This window comes from Prunus dulcis, chromosome 2 (assembly GCF_902201215.1).
Source record: "Prunus dulcis chromosome 2, ALMONDv2, whole genome shotgun sequence".
Taxonomy (NCBI): Eukaryota; Viridiplantae; Streptophyta; class Magnoliopsida; order Rosales; family Rosaceae; genus Prunus; species Prunus dulcis.
In genome coordinates, this window is record NC_047651.1 from 24,460,714 (window position 1) to 24,479,011 (window position 18,298).

Below are 18,298 nucleotides of genomic sequence, written 5' to 3' on the forward strand. Positions count from 1 at the left end.
ATTTTTTCGGTTGTGGGTTTTGTAACATGCATGTTATTATTTATGAACCCGTTACACGACTCAAAACCCGCACGATAAAAGACGACCCGAACCCGACACGACACGTTTATTAAATGGGTTGGGTTCGGGTTGAGCATTCTTGACACGTTTATTATTCCGACACGACACGAACCCGACACGACCCGACCCATTGCCAGCCCTAATATACAGAACGTCTTTAGTATCAGCAAAATAATGGGTAGCCTCTTTCCCCTGTTTCGTAGCAAACTGTTGGTGTTTCTAACTCACTATACTACAGACCGTGTTCCCAATGTGTTGTTTCTGCTTCGATAATCCTCCTTTGTCACCCCATAATAGATTGGTTTACTGCCTGAAAATGTGATGAAGTTCCAACCAAACGCTGAACCCCCCACAATGTAGCTCCCTTGTAGTTGGCTAGCAACTGGTTTCTTATATGAGCTGAGAGGGATCGACCGAGTACGAGGTTGCACTGGCTTCTCTACAGAGCATCTTGGTTGAAGATGCTTTTGTTGTTTGCCATCTTGGTTTTCTTTCACAGGATCACTGTCATGTGTCGAATGCTGTGTTTCCGACACAAACTTCCTGTGTGTGTCTCCTGCATCCTTGGCCATCTGTTCGTATAGATCCATCAGAAGCTTCATTTCTGCAAATTAAATGTTTACACGTCTTATCAAACAATGTGCTTTCCAAACAAAACATGCAGAACTTAATTGATGTACCAGTAGATGATCCTACCTAAGCAATGAAACTGGCCAATGTGTCGTGCTTTCATGCAAAATAGAGCCAAAAGGACTCGTGTAACCATTAACCACAGTCCAAATTTCAAATGCTTCAAGTTCAAACTAATTATTTACAAGTGGATTTTCTGAGAAAGGAGCACCTCGTGCCTAGAGTAGTAAATCCATGAGAGAAACCTTGACTGAAAGTGAGTCTAAGCACGGATTGTAGGCCAAGTTGAAGAATTAAATCAAGGATTAGCCATGTCATTTCACTCTATCATGTTTATGCAATACTGCAAGTACATGAGATGTAATTATGTGTCTTAAACAACTCACGTTGTCGAATTTCATCAGCTGCTTCACTATTTCGAAAATCTGGTGTCTGAAGAACCTGCATACAGATCAAAATGTGGTCTTTCACAAAAGCAACTGTAACGTCTGGTTCTGGTTTAACAAAAATAGACAAAGAATGCAGAAAATAGACAAAGAATGAAGGGGACAAGATAATGTAATGAAAGACTTTCCTTATCTGGACCTTATAGAACAACATCAAAGAACACATTTTTATCTTCTTTTTTGTTGCTGTATCTATGTCCTTTTTGCAACTAAATGGTGGGCAAGAAATACGGAGTTGTTTTACCTAGTGCTATAAAATGGGTGTAGAAGCCTAGACTAGACCCAACTAAGCTTAGCTTGCTCCACTCAATCGTTGGGCTATATTCACAGACAATAGGTGTACCTAACTTGCCCTAAACTTTCAAAAGAAAATAAAACCACTCAAGTAAATAAATGTATATACAAGAAAACACGCAAGCTTGGCAGATATCAAAACCAGTAAGTAAACAGGGCTAAACATCCATTCATTATCAGAGCCAATGTCTTCTGAGCAGCAAAACATAGACCAATAAACATACATATTGGCTCAACACAGATTAAAAAAAAGACCAGAAAAGAACAAATGCAAGTGTGACACTGAGAAACCCATTAAGCAAATAACAGAACTTGACAAAACCGCAACATAAATGGTTGCACCATTGATGGGTTAGAAATTGAGCGTATGAAATGAAACCCACCTCAATAAAATTGGGACGGAGTTGTTGAACAAGAGCGCGAATTTTAAACATGGAGGAATGTTGTTGGAGGTCCATATTGATCATTGGTTATCTTTTCCTGGTGTCCTTCGGCTTCCAAGGAGGAAGAGAAATGGGTTTGTAAATCAAAGGGTCTTCTTGTTGTTGTTGGGTTGTGCTGGGTGCATGTGGCCTTGCTGTTACGTGTCTCTTTGTGCTCTCAACACCTTTTGGTCTTGGCCCTTCCATGGATTTCCACTCAAAAGCAACGACCCTTTGGCAAGTTGTTGCTATTTTTGCGCTGTGCTGATACGTTTTGCTGTTGGTAATATTTTTTGGTGATCTTATGAACCCCGACTTTTTTTTGGGGATAAAAAAAAAAAAAAAGTCCCATTGCCATTGTAAATGTAACACCAATAATGGAAATAAGATAACAAATAGAAATCTAATCTAATCACCATGAGAAAGAGAGAAAAAAGGCTAATCTAATGGGTGTTGATGGTTATTGGGCTAAGCTGAAGAATTTATCACGTTTGTCATAACTTTGTTCATCGTAGATAATGTATAATTCTATAATAATGGTCTTATTTAAGGTCTTATTTCTTAATTGTTGGATCAAATTAGTTAGTCATTGAATCAATTTACTTAATTTTATTCAACAATTAATAGATAAGACTTTATCTAAGGATTTTAGATAAAAACCCTCACCTTAGAGCAGTTCCAGCGAGTTGCCCTTGCCAGGGCAGGAGGGGACCCAAGCCCCAAATTCGTCTTCCAGCGGGCTGAAGCTGCCAAGGCAGCTGTTGGGGCCCACGAAACCAAGCCAGCCCTTAGGCAAAACAAGCCTGTGCTCTAGCCTAAGTTTGCCGATGTCAGCGATGATGTCAGCAACCAAAAACAAAAAGCAAAAAATTTCAGAAGTTTTTTTAAATAAATGCTTAGTCGTATTTTTCACTTCTCACACCAAAACTCTATACAAATTCATCTTCTCATATCTCATGTGAATAGTGGTTGCTATGACAATGAGTGAAAACACCATAACTTTTTACAAGAACTACCACTATTCATGTGAATAATAACAACTCTTACCTTGTCCTTGCCCTTTACCATGACAAATAAATAAAAATGCTCTTAAAGCCATATATAACACCCTCATTATAGAATTCTTGCAGATAAGATAACCAGGCTGGCCCTCTACCATGTTGCTGTGTTTTGACCCAAATATCAGAGGAAGTACTAGGCCGCTGCGTTCTTTTTTCAAAGACGATGAAGCTGACAAGACTTACCCAACAAGCAAATAACGATAAAGTACTAAAAAATCATTGGAATATTGGATTTGACATTAATTTGACATCGGTTTTGGTTACATTAATGAAAAGCAAGCAGCAAGAGATTATTGAAAGGACCATGCTGATAATAAGTGCAACTTCGGAGCAGCCAATAGCTGGAAGTATTTATTAGTAAAAAAAACTTAGTAAGCTATGGTGGCCGTGGGTCTTATTCATCCACACATGGAAAAATCGTTTGGCTCCTAACCAAAAAAAATATGGTGCATGTGATAGACAAATATATGGTCCCATTAAACATTTAGGAATCAATCGCTACAAACAACTGAAATTAACATGCGTGAATAAATGTTTTAAAATATTATTATTATATTGTTTGATGTTATTAATCTATGTAATAAGATATGTGTGAATTGATAACATAACGCGACAGTATGACAGTCACACATAAAAATTACTTCATCAAATTTTTGTTGTAGTTCCACCGCATATTCTAAAGTACCAAATGCATCATATAATTTATTTATTTTTTGGATTTATGTGTTGTGTATTAGTATAAGCTATATATCAATCTTTTCATACAGCGATGGTATTGTTGTCGGCCCTCTCACAGGTAAAAGCTATGTCTTGGTCCTGAGTATTCAAACAAATCAAAGATAGATAAACTACTTTCTTGTAAGTAAGTTGTTTGTCAAATTGATTGCAAATATTAGTGGGTACTTTCGGTTCTTTCGACCAAAAAACAAATTTTCGGCTCTTCAATGTCGTTGGATCTCCTATTTTCCAATGCTGGAAAACGTGTAATGCATACACCAACATCGTCGTCTTAAAAAAAAAAAAAAAAAACGGCAGAACGAATAAGCCTAGCTAATCTTAAAAAAGTGCCATGTCACTAAGAAATGTTGGCGTCGTGGTCAAAGATTGGTATTCACATATATATATGTACACGCATGTGCCTTTTGGTGCTTATTATTGAATAATTAAATGTTTAATTCGTAAAATATTCTGACATTCTTCGACCTCATATATCAAATGACCACCAGAAGAGAAGAGGCTTCTATAAATACTCACCTCATTCTCTTCTTATCTTCACAACCAGGTTCTTACTGGTAGTGCGTTGAGAGAGAGAGAGAGAGAGAGAGAGCTTCATATAGTTAACCATGGGGCTCTTCTTCATCATCATCATCATGATCCTGTTGTACATGTGCTGCAGATTATTCTTTTCTTGCTGGGTTTTCCCAATGCTAGCATATAGGATGTTTAAGAAAAATGGGTTACAAGGTCCATCTCCAAGTTTTCCTTTTGGAAATCTAAATGAGATGAAAAAGAAGATCAATATCAAAAGCCCTTCTTCATTTGGGTCTAATTCAAATATCATCACCCATGACATACACTCAACTCTATTTCCCTACTTTGATCGTTGGCTGAAATCCCACGGTAAGCATATTTTAGCGCATCTCCAACAAATGATATATACATAACTTTTTTTCCCTTTCAAATTAAACTAATGAGAATGTTTTGGGTTGAGCTGGGTCTTATTGTCATAACTTATATATGGTATTGCATATGCAGGAAAGGTGTTCATCTACTGGTTGGGGACGGAGCCATTTTTGTACATAGCAGATCCAGCGTTACTGAAAAAATTGTCTACAGAGGTCAAATCAAAGAATTGGGGCAAGCCAGCTGTGTTTAGACATGATAGAGCCCCCATGTTCGGCAATGGCCTCGTCATGTCTGAAGGCGATGAGTGGCTCCGTAACCGCCATGCTGCCACTCCTGCTTTTAAACCTACCAACTTGAAGGTACGTAATTACAAAATAAAAAAAACAGAGGTCCAGTGTTTGAATCCCCCATTTTTCAATATCGATTGTGTAAATTCCATGAAAAGGTTACGAATTAATTTGTATTCTTATTACAGGCCATGGTGAGGTTAATGGTTGAGACCACCACAAAAATGGTAGACAAGTGGACTATCCTCATAGATTCCGGCACTCAAGAAATCGAAGTGGAGAGAGAAATCAAAGCAACATCAGGGGAGATCATAGCCAAGACCAGCTTTGGCATTAGTTACCAAAGCAGCCGCACTGGCCTGATGTTCCAAAAATTAAAAGCCCTGCAAATGATCCTCTTCGAGCCGAACCATTTTATGGGGGTTCCTCTTAGCAAATTCCTGCAACCGAAGAAAACCCTCGAGGCCAGAAGACTTGGAAAACAGATTGACCAACTCTTGATATCAATCATTACTGCTCGGAAACAATCGTCTCCAACTACGCCTCCGTGGCACGACTTGCTTGGGCTGTTGCTTCAAGAGAGTGGTACTGAAGAATTGGGAAGCTTTACAAAGGGTTTAACCACACAGCAAGTAGTGGATGAATGCAAGACCTTCTTCTTTGGTGGGCATGACACAACAGCATTGGCAATCACATGGGCGATGCTTCTTCTGGCCATGCATCCCGAGTGGCAAAACCAGTTGAGGGAAGAGATTAGGGAGGTCGTGGGAGATAAACAAATTGACGTCCACATGCTAGCTTCACTAAAGAAGGTAGCAAATTAATGATTTCTATCGCATTAGTTTGCATGCATGCATGTGTATAGGTATATCTATGTGTTGCATGCGTGTGAATTTCTCATGAGCCTCTCTCCACCCACTTTTAATAATTGATTTGGAGTAATTGGATGCTCTAACATCTAATTATTATATATGACGTCCAACATTTAAGGAAAACTCCTTATTAGTTATGTAGTAATTAACAAAACCATGCATGTTTCTACTATTGTTCTGGAATTAATTAGTTATATGGCGACGGTGATGAAGAAAAAAACTAATAATTATTTTGTAATATTCGTGCATGCAGTTGGGATGGGTGATTAGTGAGGTTTTTCGACTGTATCCATCAGCACCAAATGCACAAAGGCAAGCGAGAGAGGACATTCAAGTGAGCGATAACGTAACAATCCCCAATGGGACCAATATGTGGATTGACATCGTGGGCATGCACCATGACCCAGCTCTTTGGGGTGAGGATGTGAATGAGTTCAAGCCTGAGAGGTTCAAGGATGACATACATGGTGGGTGCAAGCACAAGATGGGGTACTTGCCTTTTGGGTTTGGAGGAAGAATGTGCATTGGTCGAAATTTAGGCTTTATGGAGATTAAGATTGTCCTAACCCTAATTCTGTCTAGGTTTTCTTTTACCATCTCCCCGACTTATTGTCATTCTCCTTGTATTATGCTCACCATGAGGCCTTCCTTTGGACTCCCTCTTGTATTTCAGCCTCTTTATTAGGCCCTAATACGTTTATATATTTATTACTTCTTATAGTCAGATTCAGATTATTGTGAGTTATTGTCACTTGGATGATGGATCCTTATTTCACTTTTGGAAAACGAGCCAATCAAATCACCTCAATTTATATTAACGTACGTATCTCGATTAGATTATCTTCGCTAACTCAAATGGCCAACAAAAATATTAAATTATCTTCTATAAATACTCAGCTCATTCTCTTCTGATCTTTACAACAAGGTAATTAGTGCGTAGTTCGTTGAGAGAGAGAGAGAGAGAGAGAGAGAGAGATAGATCCTTAAACCTTATCGAATTGGCTTATGAATCCCGATTGGCAATACCAGTTGAGGGATGAGATTAGGGAAGTCGTGGGAGATAACCAAATTGACAGCAACATATGCTTGCTGGACTACAACAGCTTCGGCTTGGATTACTTGTTTGTTTACCATGGGCTTTCTTATGAACCAAATGTCAGCATTGGGCCCTCAAGGGATAAGACAAGTCTGCCCAATAAGCGGGAGAATACAGATTAGATTATGGTCGTAAGTAATGGCTTTGGCGCTGGTTTTGTTTTACAAAAAGGAAAATACGAGGGAATTAGTATCCTTACCAAGTTGAGAGTTGATGGTAAAATATTGTGGGCGTGGGTTTTAATATATTCAAGCACGTGGGAAAGATGTTTGGTTTCCAAGCAAAAATAACGATCCAAAGTTCAAACATTAATTTGGAATCAATCGCTTGATAATGATATAAACATCAAGTCTTGTTTTGGGCAATAGATAGGTTATGAATAATTAATTTCGCACTTGCAAATAAAAATGAACTGAAAATGACATGCATGTGGGATCGGCATCGTAGGAGACAGAGGGATGCTTCCTACACCTGCATATTAAAGTATTTTAAATTTAATAAAAACACATCAACAATTTACATCTTCATTTTTTTTGGATTAACAAAAGTTTAAGGGGAGATTAGCTACTCTCACAACCAGCGTCAGGGCAAATCCACAACCTCAAACCAGAAGGATTTATGCGCTACACCCAACTATCAGCTGCCACCAGTATGAATTTATATAGGAAATTTGCATCTTCATTTTGATCATTTATCAATAAATGTTTTATGTGTTTTCAATCACAATTAAATATTTATCCTATGTACAAAATATAAGCTTAGCTAGCCTTTTTAATTGTATCAAACCCTGGTCACTCAATTTTATTCCGTTTTATTCAATCAATTAATACACATAGAGGCAATTGTGAGGTTCATGGTGGAGGCCAGCACAAAATTGTTAGACAACTGGGCTAACCTCATAGATTCTGGCACTCAAGAAATCGATCTAGAGAGGGAAACTAGTTACAGCAGCAAGAGTGTTGGCAAGACCAGACCAGTTTTGGCATCAGTTACTAAGTAGCCAGCTTTAACATCAGATTCGAAGTCGTTTGCAGCAAGAGAGCCTTGCAAATGACCCTCTTCAAAACAAACCGTTTTATGGGAGTGTCTTTTTGCAAATTATTATATGTACCAAGAAAATCCTCGAGGGCAGAATACTTGTGAGAACCTATTTTTCAAAAAAACTATATATATATATAATTTATTTTAAAGAAATATTCATAATATTTATTAAATATTTATTAATATGATTAATTATTTATTAAATATTTATTATGAAGACCTAGATGTCATAAAATCTTAAGCTTAATATGAGATTATTCCTTTAGGTGAAAAATGACACCATTCTTGTTCCGCGTATAGATACTTGGAATTGGTGGTGTTGTGATATCATTGACCAAAGGGGGATATGAGTCATATTAATTATTCCCTTACTTTTCTATCTTATTTTTTTAGTGGTTTAAAATATATATATATATATATTATTTGGTTGCATCCGTAGCCTCTCTATCTATCATCATTCCTTACTTCAATCATTCATTCCAATTCTTTAGAATAGATTTCTACTATGAAGTAGTGTTTAAGAGAGAGAGAGAGAGAGAGAGAGAGAGAGATGAAGAACTTGTGTGTTTGTCTTGCAATATTTCATATTTATCATGGTAAGTGGGTTATGTAATGTGTTCTAAAAGTTCTTATTTTGTGATAAATGTGAAAATCATGGATTATCATGAATCTATTCTATTTACAAATCTCTCTCTATTTCCAAGTTAAGCATGTTTAATTTGTGCAATATTTCACACAATATATATTATTTGGAGTTTTTGTGAAGAACATGAGAACTTCAGTGACGGGGTATCTGAAAGATAAATGTACCAGACGGGAACATAGGGCAGTGAGGCCGATATAGGTCACGTGTTGGGTACAATTTGTGAAGGATAACCAAGATATGAAGTAATGATGTGATATGATTTGGATTGTGTATCTTTTTATTATATTTTCTAGGGTATGGAAATGGCATTGCTTGACTGGCATATTACATAATCTACTCACTAAGCGGTGGTTTGCTCATCCCTTACCTATTTTATTTTTCAGATCAATTAGTGGGCAAGACAAAGACGAAACTAGAGAAGTTGGATTAGTTTAGAGTGATAAAGTTTTATTTATATAATGTACACTTGTAAGATTTTATTATTTATTTATTTATTGGTATAAGAGAAATGCATTTTAACCAAAATTTCAGTGTTTTTATTTTATTTCATTTCATTCAATTCACGCATCATGATTCTAGAATATTCTTTATTCACCGATCGGGTCATGACAACACTTGGGAAACAAATTCACCAACTAGTTTTGATTAGATGAGGGTCATCTTGATGCTGAACAGATGGTGAAAGCAATCGAAAAGGAGTTGGAGCAACACGCGCACAATGGCAAATCGGATAAATTGCATATTTGGGCGCCGAGCTCAGAATCGGGCTCATGACCCGTTGATTCAAAGAGAACGGTGTCACAAGTAAAACACATCATTTTATTATGACGTATGAGCTTTTTTGGGCATCCGGTATTGTTTAGTGGCCCGAAATCCAGTTTTAAAGTTTTTGGAAACTTTGTTATTTTTCTATTTTAATTCCTTTGTCATTCCTAAGGTTTCTAGGAGTATTTAAACATACTTTACCCATGGCTAAGGTTAGGTTTTGTTATTCTAGTTTATCAAATAAACCTTTAGGTTTTCTCATATCTTCCCCTTTGAATTCCAGAGTTCCATATTCTAGACTAAAATTTTAGCCATTTATTTGTCACGCTGCGTCACGTCTTTAAAGAACTACTTTCTCGGGTTATTAGGGTTATGAACAAGGAAGCTTTACAAATAATAAAGGCTTCAATTTAACCACACACGAATATATTAGTGTGGATGAGTGGAAGACCTCTTTCTCTTGGTGGTCATGAGACAACAACATTGGCAAATCACATGGCAAAGGCAAAGCCAGTTGGGGGAAAGATTAAATGAAGTGGTGGGCTGGGAGATATGAAGAAATTGATATCTATAGGGTTTAGTGGTGCATGTGAATTTCTGTAGAGATAAAGTCTAATGTCTATCAAGCCGTAGACAGAATATGACTGAGTTAAAGCATGGATATCAAAGTGGTACATGGCCTCACATTATTATTATTATTAAGGCAAAATTCATTAACAGATAGTCAACATCAATGAGTTGGCCGGAAAGGGCTTAGTTTTCCTTATTTGCTTGCCTTTTTGAAATTTTGTTGTATCTTTGATCTTTCCCTTTCTTTCTACACATGCTCTCTGTTTGTGGAGAAATTTTTATATGTTTGTGGTCCAGTAAAAGTTGCCTCAAGGGATTTCATTTATTAAAAGAGAAAAAATGGAATTTGGATAGATGGTGGTGGATCAAATGGTCAACGGTCATATATGCAACAGAGTGGTGGATGCCAGCTGTCAAAACCCCGGTGGCCTCACCACCACCGTCCAAAAAGATACGATAGCCGTATAGTATACATATACTACTGTACATGCATGTTTGTAATACTTAATTAGTTTGTTCTTGGCTGGTAGATTAATAGTTGGATGAAGAAATTAAAACGATGTTAATTATCGTAATTAATTGCAACTAATGATGATGAATTATGATTGAGGTATCATTCATTCAGCAGCAAGTAAATGAAAGGCATTTTCACATTAATCTAATATAAAATGATAATTAAATAGTCAAAAGATTTGAAGATTCAGCAGCAGCAAGAGATTTGAACCGCTTTCCTTTACTGAATGTTCCCCTCCCTATGAATCGCTATAAACGTTTTTATTCCCCTCCCTCCCCCCAATAGTTAGAACTTAGAACCAAACATAATAAATTATTTCCTTATTTTCTCAAGGAGGTCTCTCGTCCATGACATGCATGCATGTATACAGGGGAATATTCATATTATACCTCTTTCATTAATTGGGAAAAAAGAAAAAAGAAAAACGAAGTAGAGGTAAGTTGTGACACGGCTTCCCACTGTTAGGTGAAAAAAAGACGAGTAGAGACCAAAGGGGAGGGAGAGGGTCACGTTTGGAATGTGTTTTGTGGTGAATTTCGAATACAAAACGACTACTTCATTTCCAACTTGACGATCGACGACTGAAATTAATTTATTAATTAGTTTTTTTGTGTTAAATGTAGACAATTCCTCATTAACTCACTGTAATAAGAATCGACGTCTTTAAAAGAAGCCACTTAAAGTTTTGTTTCAAACCCGCCGAATAAAATAGCTTCAAATGTAAAAATAGCACATAGCAAAGACAGCGATGCTATTTTATTCGGTGTACATTTTGAAAAGTAGTGAAAGAAAGATTGATTATGATTCACATTAATTAGTTTAATATATTGACATTCTCCCACTGATCTAATTAAGTATCGAGAACCCTGGTTAGTGGGTGAGGTTAGTGATGGAAAGAATTTAATTACATAATCAAACCACAAGTCAACGACCTCTCAGACAACAAAACAATAGTATTGTCTCGAAAGTAAGTAATTATGCAAATCAAACAATATGATTCTGTATGTTGACTTGAGAGTTTAGAGGGACAATAATTTCGTAAAAATACAGGTTCACGACATCAAATCTTTACTCAATCTTTTAGTAGTTGAAAACTTGACAAGACAAGATACTCTCACTAGATACTGAGAGCTCGGAGCTGTCTTGTCTTCGAGCTCGGAGTTGTTTTATCTCCCACTTTCTGTTTAACTATAGGAAATGGAAAATAGTAACAATAATTAACTTCATCAATCATCTAAATAATTCACAACATCAATTTTGCTATCCAACAATTTGACAAAAGAAAAGTTTACGCACGTATATTTCACTTAATCAATTACGGCATGTTTGGTATTCTATTTGGAATTATTTTTTTAAATTCAAAAATAATTTTTGAGTCCAAAGCCCATAATTCGCATTTTACTAAACCCAACTAAAAACAAAAAAAGTGAGGTTTTACTATATCTCTCTCTCATCAGCTCTCTTCGGCCACCAGGAGCGTCGTCGCCGCTTTAAACCATATGCCCTCTACTCCGCCGCCCTCAATTCTTTCCACTCCTTCTCGCCCTCCTCCCATTTCGACCTCTTCTTATGGTAATTTCTCTGCCCCTCTTGTGTTTCTTCCTTTCCACTTGGATTGGGCTTAGATTTCTCCTTTTTTTGCTGTTGTTAATTTCAATTTGGGAATCTAGAGTTTCTAATTTTTCTAATTTTAATTTTAATTTTTTTTAGATCTTAAAAATAGTTTGGAGTTTAATACCAAACAAGTTTTAAAAAAGAATCATAATTTTTAAGTTCACTTTTTAAAGAAAGATACAAGATTTTATTAGTTGAATTTATAAACTAAATTAGTAAAAGGACGCGTTGAGGAGGGCACTTTCATTAGAAGATCATAAGTGCTTTGAGTTCATGGATGACGTCCTAATTATTTATCTCTCTAAAACGTGTCAAAACCAACCTTGTGTTGTATTGGATGGAAATAGAGAGGAGTTGAGAAGAAAGTAGGAGATGTGAAAATCGTTTGCGTGCACTTGCACTAAAATAAGAAAAACATATTGGAATTCGTAGATGAGAGCGTGTGGCTGCGGAATTGATCCCGTTCGCTTCGCATGCGCTGATTTTCTCATGTTGAAATTGAAAGCATTTTTTTACTTGGAAATCATTTAATTTTTATAAAAATATAATAAAGGACATGAAGAACTGGTGATGATCAACTCGTGACTTTATTTGAATTTTGACCGGAGAAAACCAAGACTGGGACTCATCTCCTCCTCATGAGGATTCAGGACAAAAGGATGGACGGAATGTTCAATTATTCTATATTAAATAATATTCTTTGGTTTACCAAGTCCACCACAGGATCTCGATCGCTAGATATATACATGCAGTGGGGCCAGTGGCAGTGGCAGTGCATAAGGGACGTAAAATTTACATTCATGCAAACAAACAGATTTAACATTTCAAGCCTCGTTCGTTGGTTGCCTCTCTCACGATCCCTATCTCCCTCTATGTAAATAGAATTTAGAAATCATGATGGTACCACACCAATAGTCATAGTTAAAGGTATTCCACGTTTGTATTTGGTGTTAAAGTTTATTCTAAACATCAATTTAATCCTTTTCTATTAACGTATATCCAAAAAGAAAATATTTTTTTAAATAAAATTCATCCTTTCGTGAATAATATGGCTCTAATTCTATTTTTTTTTCTTATGTTTACAACTAGCGTGATTTATATGATTTAATGTATATTTTTATTTCTAGAAAAATGATAGAAACTGTTGGTACAAAAAAAAATATATATCATTAGATTTTAAGTTAATAACTTTAGCTAGCCCACCAATTGAAAAATTTATAGTTCCGCCCCTGATTAGGGATGGCAAAAATCCCCTTAGGGGCGGGTCCCCGTCGGGTCCCTGACCCTAATGGGGGGAGATTTCGGGTCTAAATGGGTATCGGGTACGGGGATCCCCGAACTTGAAAAATCCCCGACGGGTATGGGGAGGGGATGGTATTGGCGTCCCCATCCCCAAACCCGGCCCGAAAATATATATGTTTATATTTAAATAAATAAATATATAATTATAATATTTATGTTTAACCCTAAGTTAACTTCCCTCTTCTAATTCTTCCTAATTTTCTATGGAATTTCATATTGATGTGATTTTAAATAGTTGAGTTGAACTTTATAGTTAATTTGGATGTGTTGAATGATAAGTTAATATGAAATTTAATGTTAAAATGTGTGATAAATATTTTTTTATGCAAAAAAATCGGGGATTCGGGGCGGGTATGGGGGATAGTCCCCCGACGGGGACGAGGACGGGGATTCCCGAAACCTAATAAACGGGGATGAGTTCGGAAATGGGAACGGGGATGGAGAACGGGAATGGAGATGGTATTGTCATACCCGGCCCCTACCCGACTCGTTGCCATCCCTACCCCTGATGGTAGGTTGATAATCACAAATCGGTTCAAACCTAACAACCTGCCCGCTATATATTTAGTGTGTTTCTGGTCAGTGGTCATCACCTACGACATCTATCCGTCAAATACAAGGGTAAAAGCAAAAGTATATATGCATGAAACACATATCTTTGAATTCAATCTATCTTAGTGAGAAAAGTTGCCCTCTTAAATCCAAATTAATGCATAAATTAAATAAACAATAATCACAATCGAAACTGTTCTGATCTGATAGAGTAAACACGATTTGTACGTACTTAAAAGACATAGAAATTAATCCAACTGTGTACGTGATAATCATGTACATGTATGCACCAACCAAGTCCATGCAACCTTCTATATATAAATACATAGCTAATTAAGCATAAAGCTGGCGGCTTTATATAAACTTTTCCTAAGTAATGGATGGTTAAGAGTCGTTAGGCATATTAGGTAACTAATTGGCATCTTAGGACTAGTAGTGCAAAATTATTCGATCATGTACTGCGTCGCGCGTTGATTAGTTTCAAAATAGTATATAATAGTATTGAATTAAGCACGTTTAATTAATACTAAGCTATTGTAATTAAGTTGGATAGTTTGTCAGCTTTATTCTTCACGTCGAGAGTATATATAATATCTTATCTGATGGGTATAGTTTGTGATTATATACCTACTTTTATTTAGAATGGTATCTCCATGGGAACATCAAAATAACGCTAACTAATACTTTACTTTTAAATAAATTACACCAAATCCAAATTGGAGCTGCTGCCAATTTTTGAAGAACTAGACACACAAAAATCAAATTTCGGTTTTACGGTCTACAAAGCAGTTGTTGACTCCAACCACAGCCGTACATGTGGGAATTTCTGACAATCAACAAGAACTACCGACGGTGGCGTCCACACAGGACACAACCATATCCAGTTCGTAGTGTAACACTTTTCAGCCGCATGCCCGGCGACTTGTATGAATGATCGAACCGCAACATAAAAAGTACTTAAAGTTTGGTCCAGCTTTTGACAAAACAAAAATGAAAAGTAAAAATGAAAAGAGAGAGAAGAAGAAGAAGAGTGTTCAAAATGAAGCACTTGAACCCATTCAAAGTTTTTCTTGACAAACAAGGAAAATACTTTTATAACGGGTCAATACACTTAAATAATATACGTGTCATATAACAATTAAATTATACTAAAACTCAAATTCGACAAATATATATGTAATTATTATTTATGTGGGCCGAATTTAGGACCTCCTTCAATTAACTGAATACAAATACCATTAGACCAAAAACTAGTTAGTGTTGGTGGTGGAACCGATTCGAAGTTAACTCGCCTGGTTCAACTCAAAAAATAAAAAGAAGAAGAAAAGAGAAGGTCGCTTAAATTAGGAGCGCGGAGTCAATTTATTATTAAAAAAAGCCACGTCAGTAGGTCATAGTCAAACTTCCGACATTCTTGAACTCCCATTATATTGGTTTTCTCGTTTTGATCAGCTTCTCTCCTCGTCTATAAATACTGGGCTCCCTTCTCTTGTTAAACTCACAAAACCATAAAAAAGGCTTAAAAGAGACGCACACAGAAAAGCGATGGAGTTGATTGGGTCATTTCAATTTTTCTTCTTCATCTTCATGGCCTCCATGGCACTGCTGTACATGTGCTGCAGCTTAATATATTCGTTTTGGGTTTCTCCAGTCCTAGCTTACAGGAAGCTTAAGAAATATGGGCTAAATGGTCCATCTCCAAGCTTTCCATTAGGAAATCTCACTGAGATGAAAAAGAAGATCAATGTTAAAAGCTCGTCGTCTTCATTTGGCCAGCCTAACTCAAATATCATCACCCATGACATTCACTCAACTCTATTTCCTTACTTTGCTCGCTGGCAGAGCTCCCACGGTAATTAACAACATTACCTTCTCCAGCACTTATTTGCACTTGCTTTCAAAATCAGTCCTTAAGTATCAATTAGTGATAAATGTGTTTTACAGGTTAACTAATTTTTTATTATGTTATATTCACACATGCAGGAAAAATGTTCGTCTATTGGTTAGGCACAGAGCCATTTCTGTACATAGCCGATCCAGAGTTGCTGAAAAAATTGTCTACAGAGGTCACAGCAAAGAACTGGGGGAAGCCTGCTGTGTTTAGACGTGACAGAGCTGCCATGTTTGGTAATGGCCTCGTTATGTCAGAAGGTGATGACTGGGTTCGTCACCGCCATGTTATCACTCCTGCTTTTAACCCTACCAACTTGAAGGTCCCTCTCTCTCTCTCTCTCTCTCTCTCAAAGATGCTTTTTCTTCTTTTCATTATATATATTTAGCTTATTCTATTATGAGAATCTCAAGTTTATAAAAAAAACCGGAAATTGGCAAAGCATTACATTCCATACAAAGGTTAAAAAGCTTGTTTCTTATAAAAGAATATAAAACCTTAATTGGGCGAAGCATTTTTTCTTCTAGTGCTTTGACTTTTAACATTTTTATATCAAATCCACTCAATTAGATTCCATGTGCAATCGATATTACAGGCAATGGCGAGCTTAATGGTGGAGACCACCACAGAAATGCTGGACAACTGGAGAGTCCTCATAGATTCCGGCTCTCAGGAAATCGACATCGAGAGAGAAATCACTGCCACGGCAGGAGAAATCATCGCCAAGACAAGCTTTGGCATTAGTTACCAAAGTGGGCGACTAGTGTATGACAAATTAAGAGCCTTGCAAATGACCCTCTTCAAAACGAGCCGTTTTGTGGGAGTTCCCTTTGGCAAAATGATGCACCCTAAGAAAACCCTCGAGGCCAGAAGACTTGGACAAGAAATCAACCAACTGTTCCTGTCAATCATCAGTGCTCGGAAAAAATCGATAAGAGAGTCGACGCAGCAGCACGACTTGCTCGGAATACTGCTTAAGCAAAGTGAACAAGGAGGTTTTACAAAGGCTTTAACCACACAGGATCTGGTGGATGAGTGCAAGACATTTTTCTTTGGCGGTCATGAGACAACAGCATTGGCAATCACATGGACAATGTTGCTTCTGGCCACTCACCAGGATTGGCAAGATCAATTGAGAGAGGAGATTAGGGAAGTGGTGGGAGATAAGGAGATTGATGTCAACATGCTTGCTGGACTAAAGAAGGTAATAATTCATTTATATATATATCTCGCATTGTCACATCATTTTCAGCTTTTACATATACCATCCCTTCCCATGCATGCATGCGTTGTTATAAACTTATACTTTGTGTGGTGCGTCTGGATTTCTCTAAAGATAAAGTCTAATGTCTTTCATACTATAAATATAGAATTCAATGCATTGAAATTAAAGTACATGTCGACCAATATATTTTTAAAGGAGCAATGGTTTCCAGATTGAAATTAAATTAATGGGATGCTTAATTAACTAACGTTAGATAGTTAGTTGGCCGTCAAGCCTCGAGGAATAGGCCGTTCAGATTGGGAGGGATGTGCAAATCTGGAACCTAAAACTAAAAATAAATACAAGGAAAAAAAAAAGGTCAGATAGATTTGTATTTGGTCAAATGGTCAATGGTCAAACAACAGAGTGATACCTTTGGCCTCAGTCTACGGGTTAAGGCGCGTGGGAAAGCAAGCACATGATTCCCATTGTCACATATAGCATGACAGCCTCACATATAATAACAAAGGAACACTTTTAGTATTGGATTTCCACCTGGCAAACCACTAGTGGCTTCACCGGCCAATTGAATTGCCACCTGGCAAAACACTAGTGGCTTCACCAACCACCTGGTAAAACACTAGGGTCATACTCAGATATAAAGGGATGAATATATTGTCTTGATGAACTGACATAATTCATGTTTACATTTTAATTTATTTTTTGATTAGACTAATATTTATGATTAGCTTAATTAATTGTAATTAATCATGCAGATGGGATGGGTGATGAATGAGGTTTTTCGATTGTATCCATCGGCACCAAATGCACAGAGACAAGCGAAAGGGGACATTCAAGTGAGTGATGACCTGGCAATTCCCAGTGGGACCAACATGTGGATTGACATAGTGGCCATGCACCATGACCCAGCTCTGTGGGGTGATGACGTCAATGAGTTCAAGCCAGAGAGGTTTAAAGATGACATACATGGCGGGTGCAAGCACAAGATGGGGTATTTGCCTTTTGGGTTTGGAGGAAGAATGTGCATTGGTCGAAACCTAACTTTCTTGGAGTACAAGATTGTCCTAACCCTAATTCTGTCGAAGTTTTCTTTCACCATCTCTCCCACCTATTGTCACTCTCCTTCGGTTGTGCTCTCTCTCAGGCCTTCCAATGGGCTGCCGCTTGTTCTGCATCCCCTTTAGGCATAAAAGGCATATTTTTTTCTTGCAGAGAAGAATTGTAGAATGCCTTTGATTTTTTACTATTATCTCAGGTCATTCAATTAATATATTCTTTCATTATCTTTTAAATGGGTCATTCCAATCTGAATGCAGTAACAATTAAACGAATCCGATATTAACAACAAATTCGATATTAAACAAATAGGAACATACAATTAACA

General features: G+C 37.0%; 3 protein-coding genes across 4 annotated transcripts; 2 read left to right on the forward strand and 1 right to left on the reverse strand.

The window, feature by feature from the left end:
- Positions 1 to 219: 219 nt before the first annotated feature.
- On the reverse strand, positions 220 to 2,115 carry LOC117620020. 2 transcript variants are annotated; one of them, XM_034350109.1, is made up of 3 exons: positions 1,814 to 2,115; positions 1,077 to 1,131; positions 220 to 664 (listed from the first exon to the last, which is right to left on the reverse strand). In XM_034350109.1, the coding sequence occupies exons 1-3, from the start codon at positions 1,895 to 1,897 to the stop codon at positions 288 to 290; spliced, it is 516 nt and encodes a 171-aa protein (XP_034206000.1). In that variant the 5' UTR covers positions 1,898 to 2,115; the 3' UTR covers positions 220 to 287. The 2 variants fall into 2 exon arrangements, with proteins under 2 accessions (XP_034206000.1, XP_034205999.1); XM_034350108.1 differs by lacking the exon at positions 1,814 to 2,115 and having other exon boundaries at positions 1,077 to 1,346.
- Positions 2,116 to 4,208: 2,093 nt separating this feature from the next.
- Positions 4,209 to 6,383, forward strand: LOC117619275 (cytokinin hydroxylase-like). The gene is made up of 4 exons (XM_034349190.1): positions 4,209 to 4,533; positions 4,669 to 4,898; positions 5,015 to 5,638; positions 5,952 to 6,383. Exons 1-4 carry the CDS (start codon positions 4,257 to 4,259, stop codon positions 6,381 to 6,383), a joined length of 1,563 nt encoding a protein of 520 aa, XP_034205081.1. The 5' UTR covers positions 4,209 to 4,256.
- An 8,940-nt stretch (positions 6,384 to 15,323) lies between these two features.
- Positions 15,324 to 18,163, forward strand: LOC117619299 (cytochrome P450 714C2-like). Its single transcript, XM_034349219.1, has 4 exons — positions 15,324 to 15,650; positions 15,782 to 16,011; positions 16,285 to 16,893; positions 17,670 to 18,163. The coding sequence occupies exons 1-4, from the start codon at positions 15,344 to 15,346 to the stop codon at positions 18,096 to 18,098; spliced, it is 1,575 nt and encodes a 524-aa protein (XP_034205110.1). The 5' UTR covers positions 15,324 to 15,343; the 3' UTR covers positions 18,099 to 18,163.
- Positions 18,164 to 18,298: the final 135 nt, after the last annotated feature.

What these genes read in the sequence shown, in the direction of transcription:
- LOC117620020 (XM_034350108.1), bottom strand. Translation starts at nt 1,302, where the DNA reads ATGTGTTCTTTGATGTTGTTCTATAAGGTCCAGATAAGGAAAGTCTTT. An exon ending in AGCTGATGAAATTCGACAAC is followed by an intron (nt 665 to 1,076) that starts GTGAGTTGTTTA and finishes TTTAATTTGCAG; the next exon opens with AAATGAAGCTTCTGATGGAT.
- LOC117619275 (XM_034349190.1), top strand. Translation starts at nt 4,257, where the DNA reads ATGGGGCTCTTCTTCATCATCATCATCATGATCCTGTTGTACATGTGC. An exon ending in TTAAACCTACCAACTTGAAG is followed by an intron (nt 4,899 to 5,014) that starts GTACGTAATTAC and finishes TTCTTATTACAG; the next exon opens with GCCATGGTGAGGTTAATGGT. An exon ending in TGCTAGCTTCACTAAAGAAG is followed by an intron (nt 5,639 to 5,951) that starts GTAGCAAATTAA and finishes TCGTGCATGCAG; the next exon opens with TTGGGATGGGTGATTAGTGA.
- LOC117619299 (XM_034349219.1), top strand. Translation starts at nt 15,344, where the DNA reads ATGGAGTTGATTGGGTCATTTCAATTTTTCTTCTTCATCTTCATGGCC. An exon ending in TCGCTGGCAGAGCTCCCACG is followed by an intron (nt 15,651 to 15,781) that starts GTAATTAACAAC and finishes TCACACATGCAG; the next exon opens with GAAAAATGTTCGTCTATTGG. An exon ending in TGCTTGCTGGACTAAAGAAG is followed by an intron (nt 16,894 to 17,669) that starts GTAATAATTCAT and finishes TTAATCATGCAG; the next exon opens with ATGGGATGGGTGATGAATGA.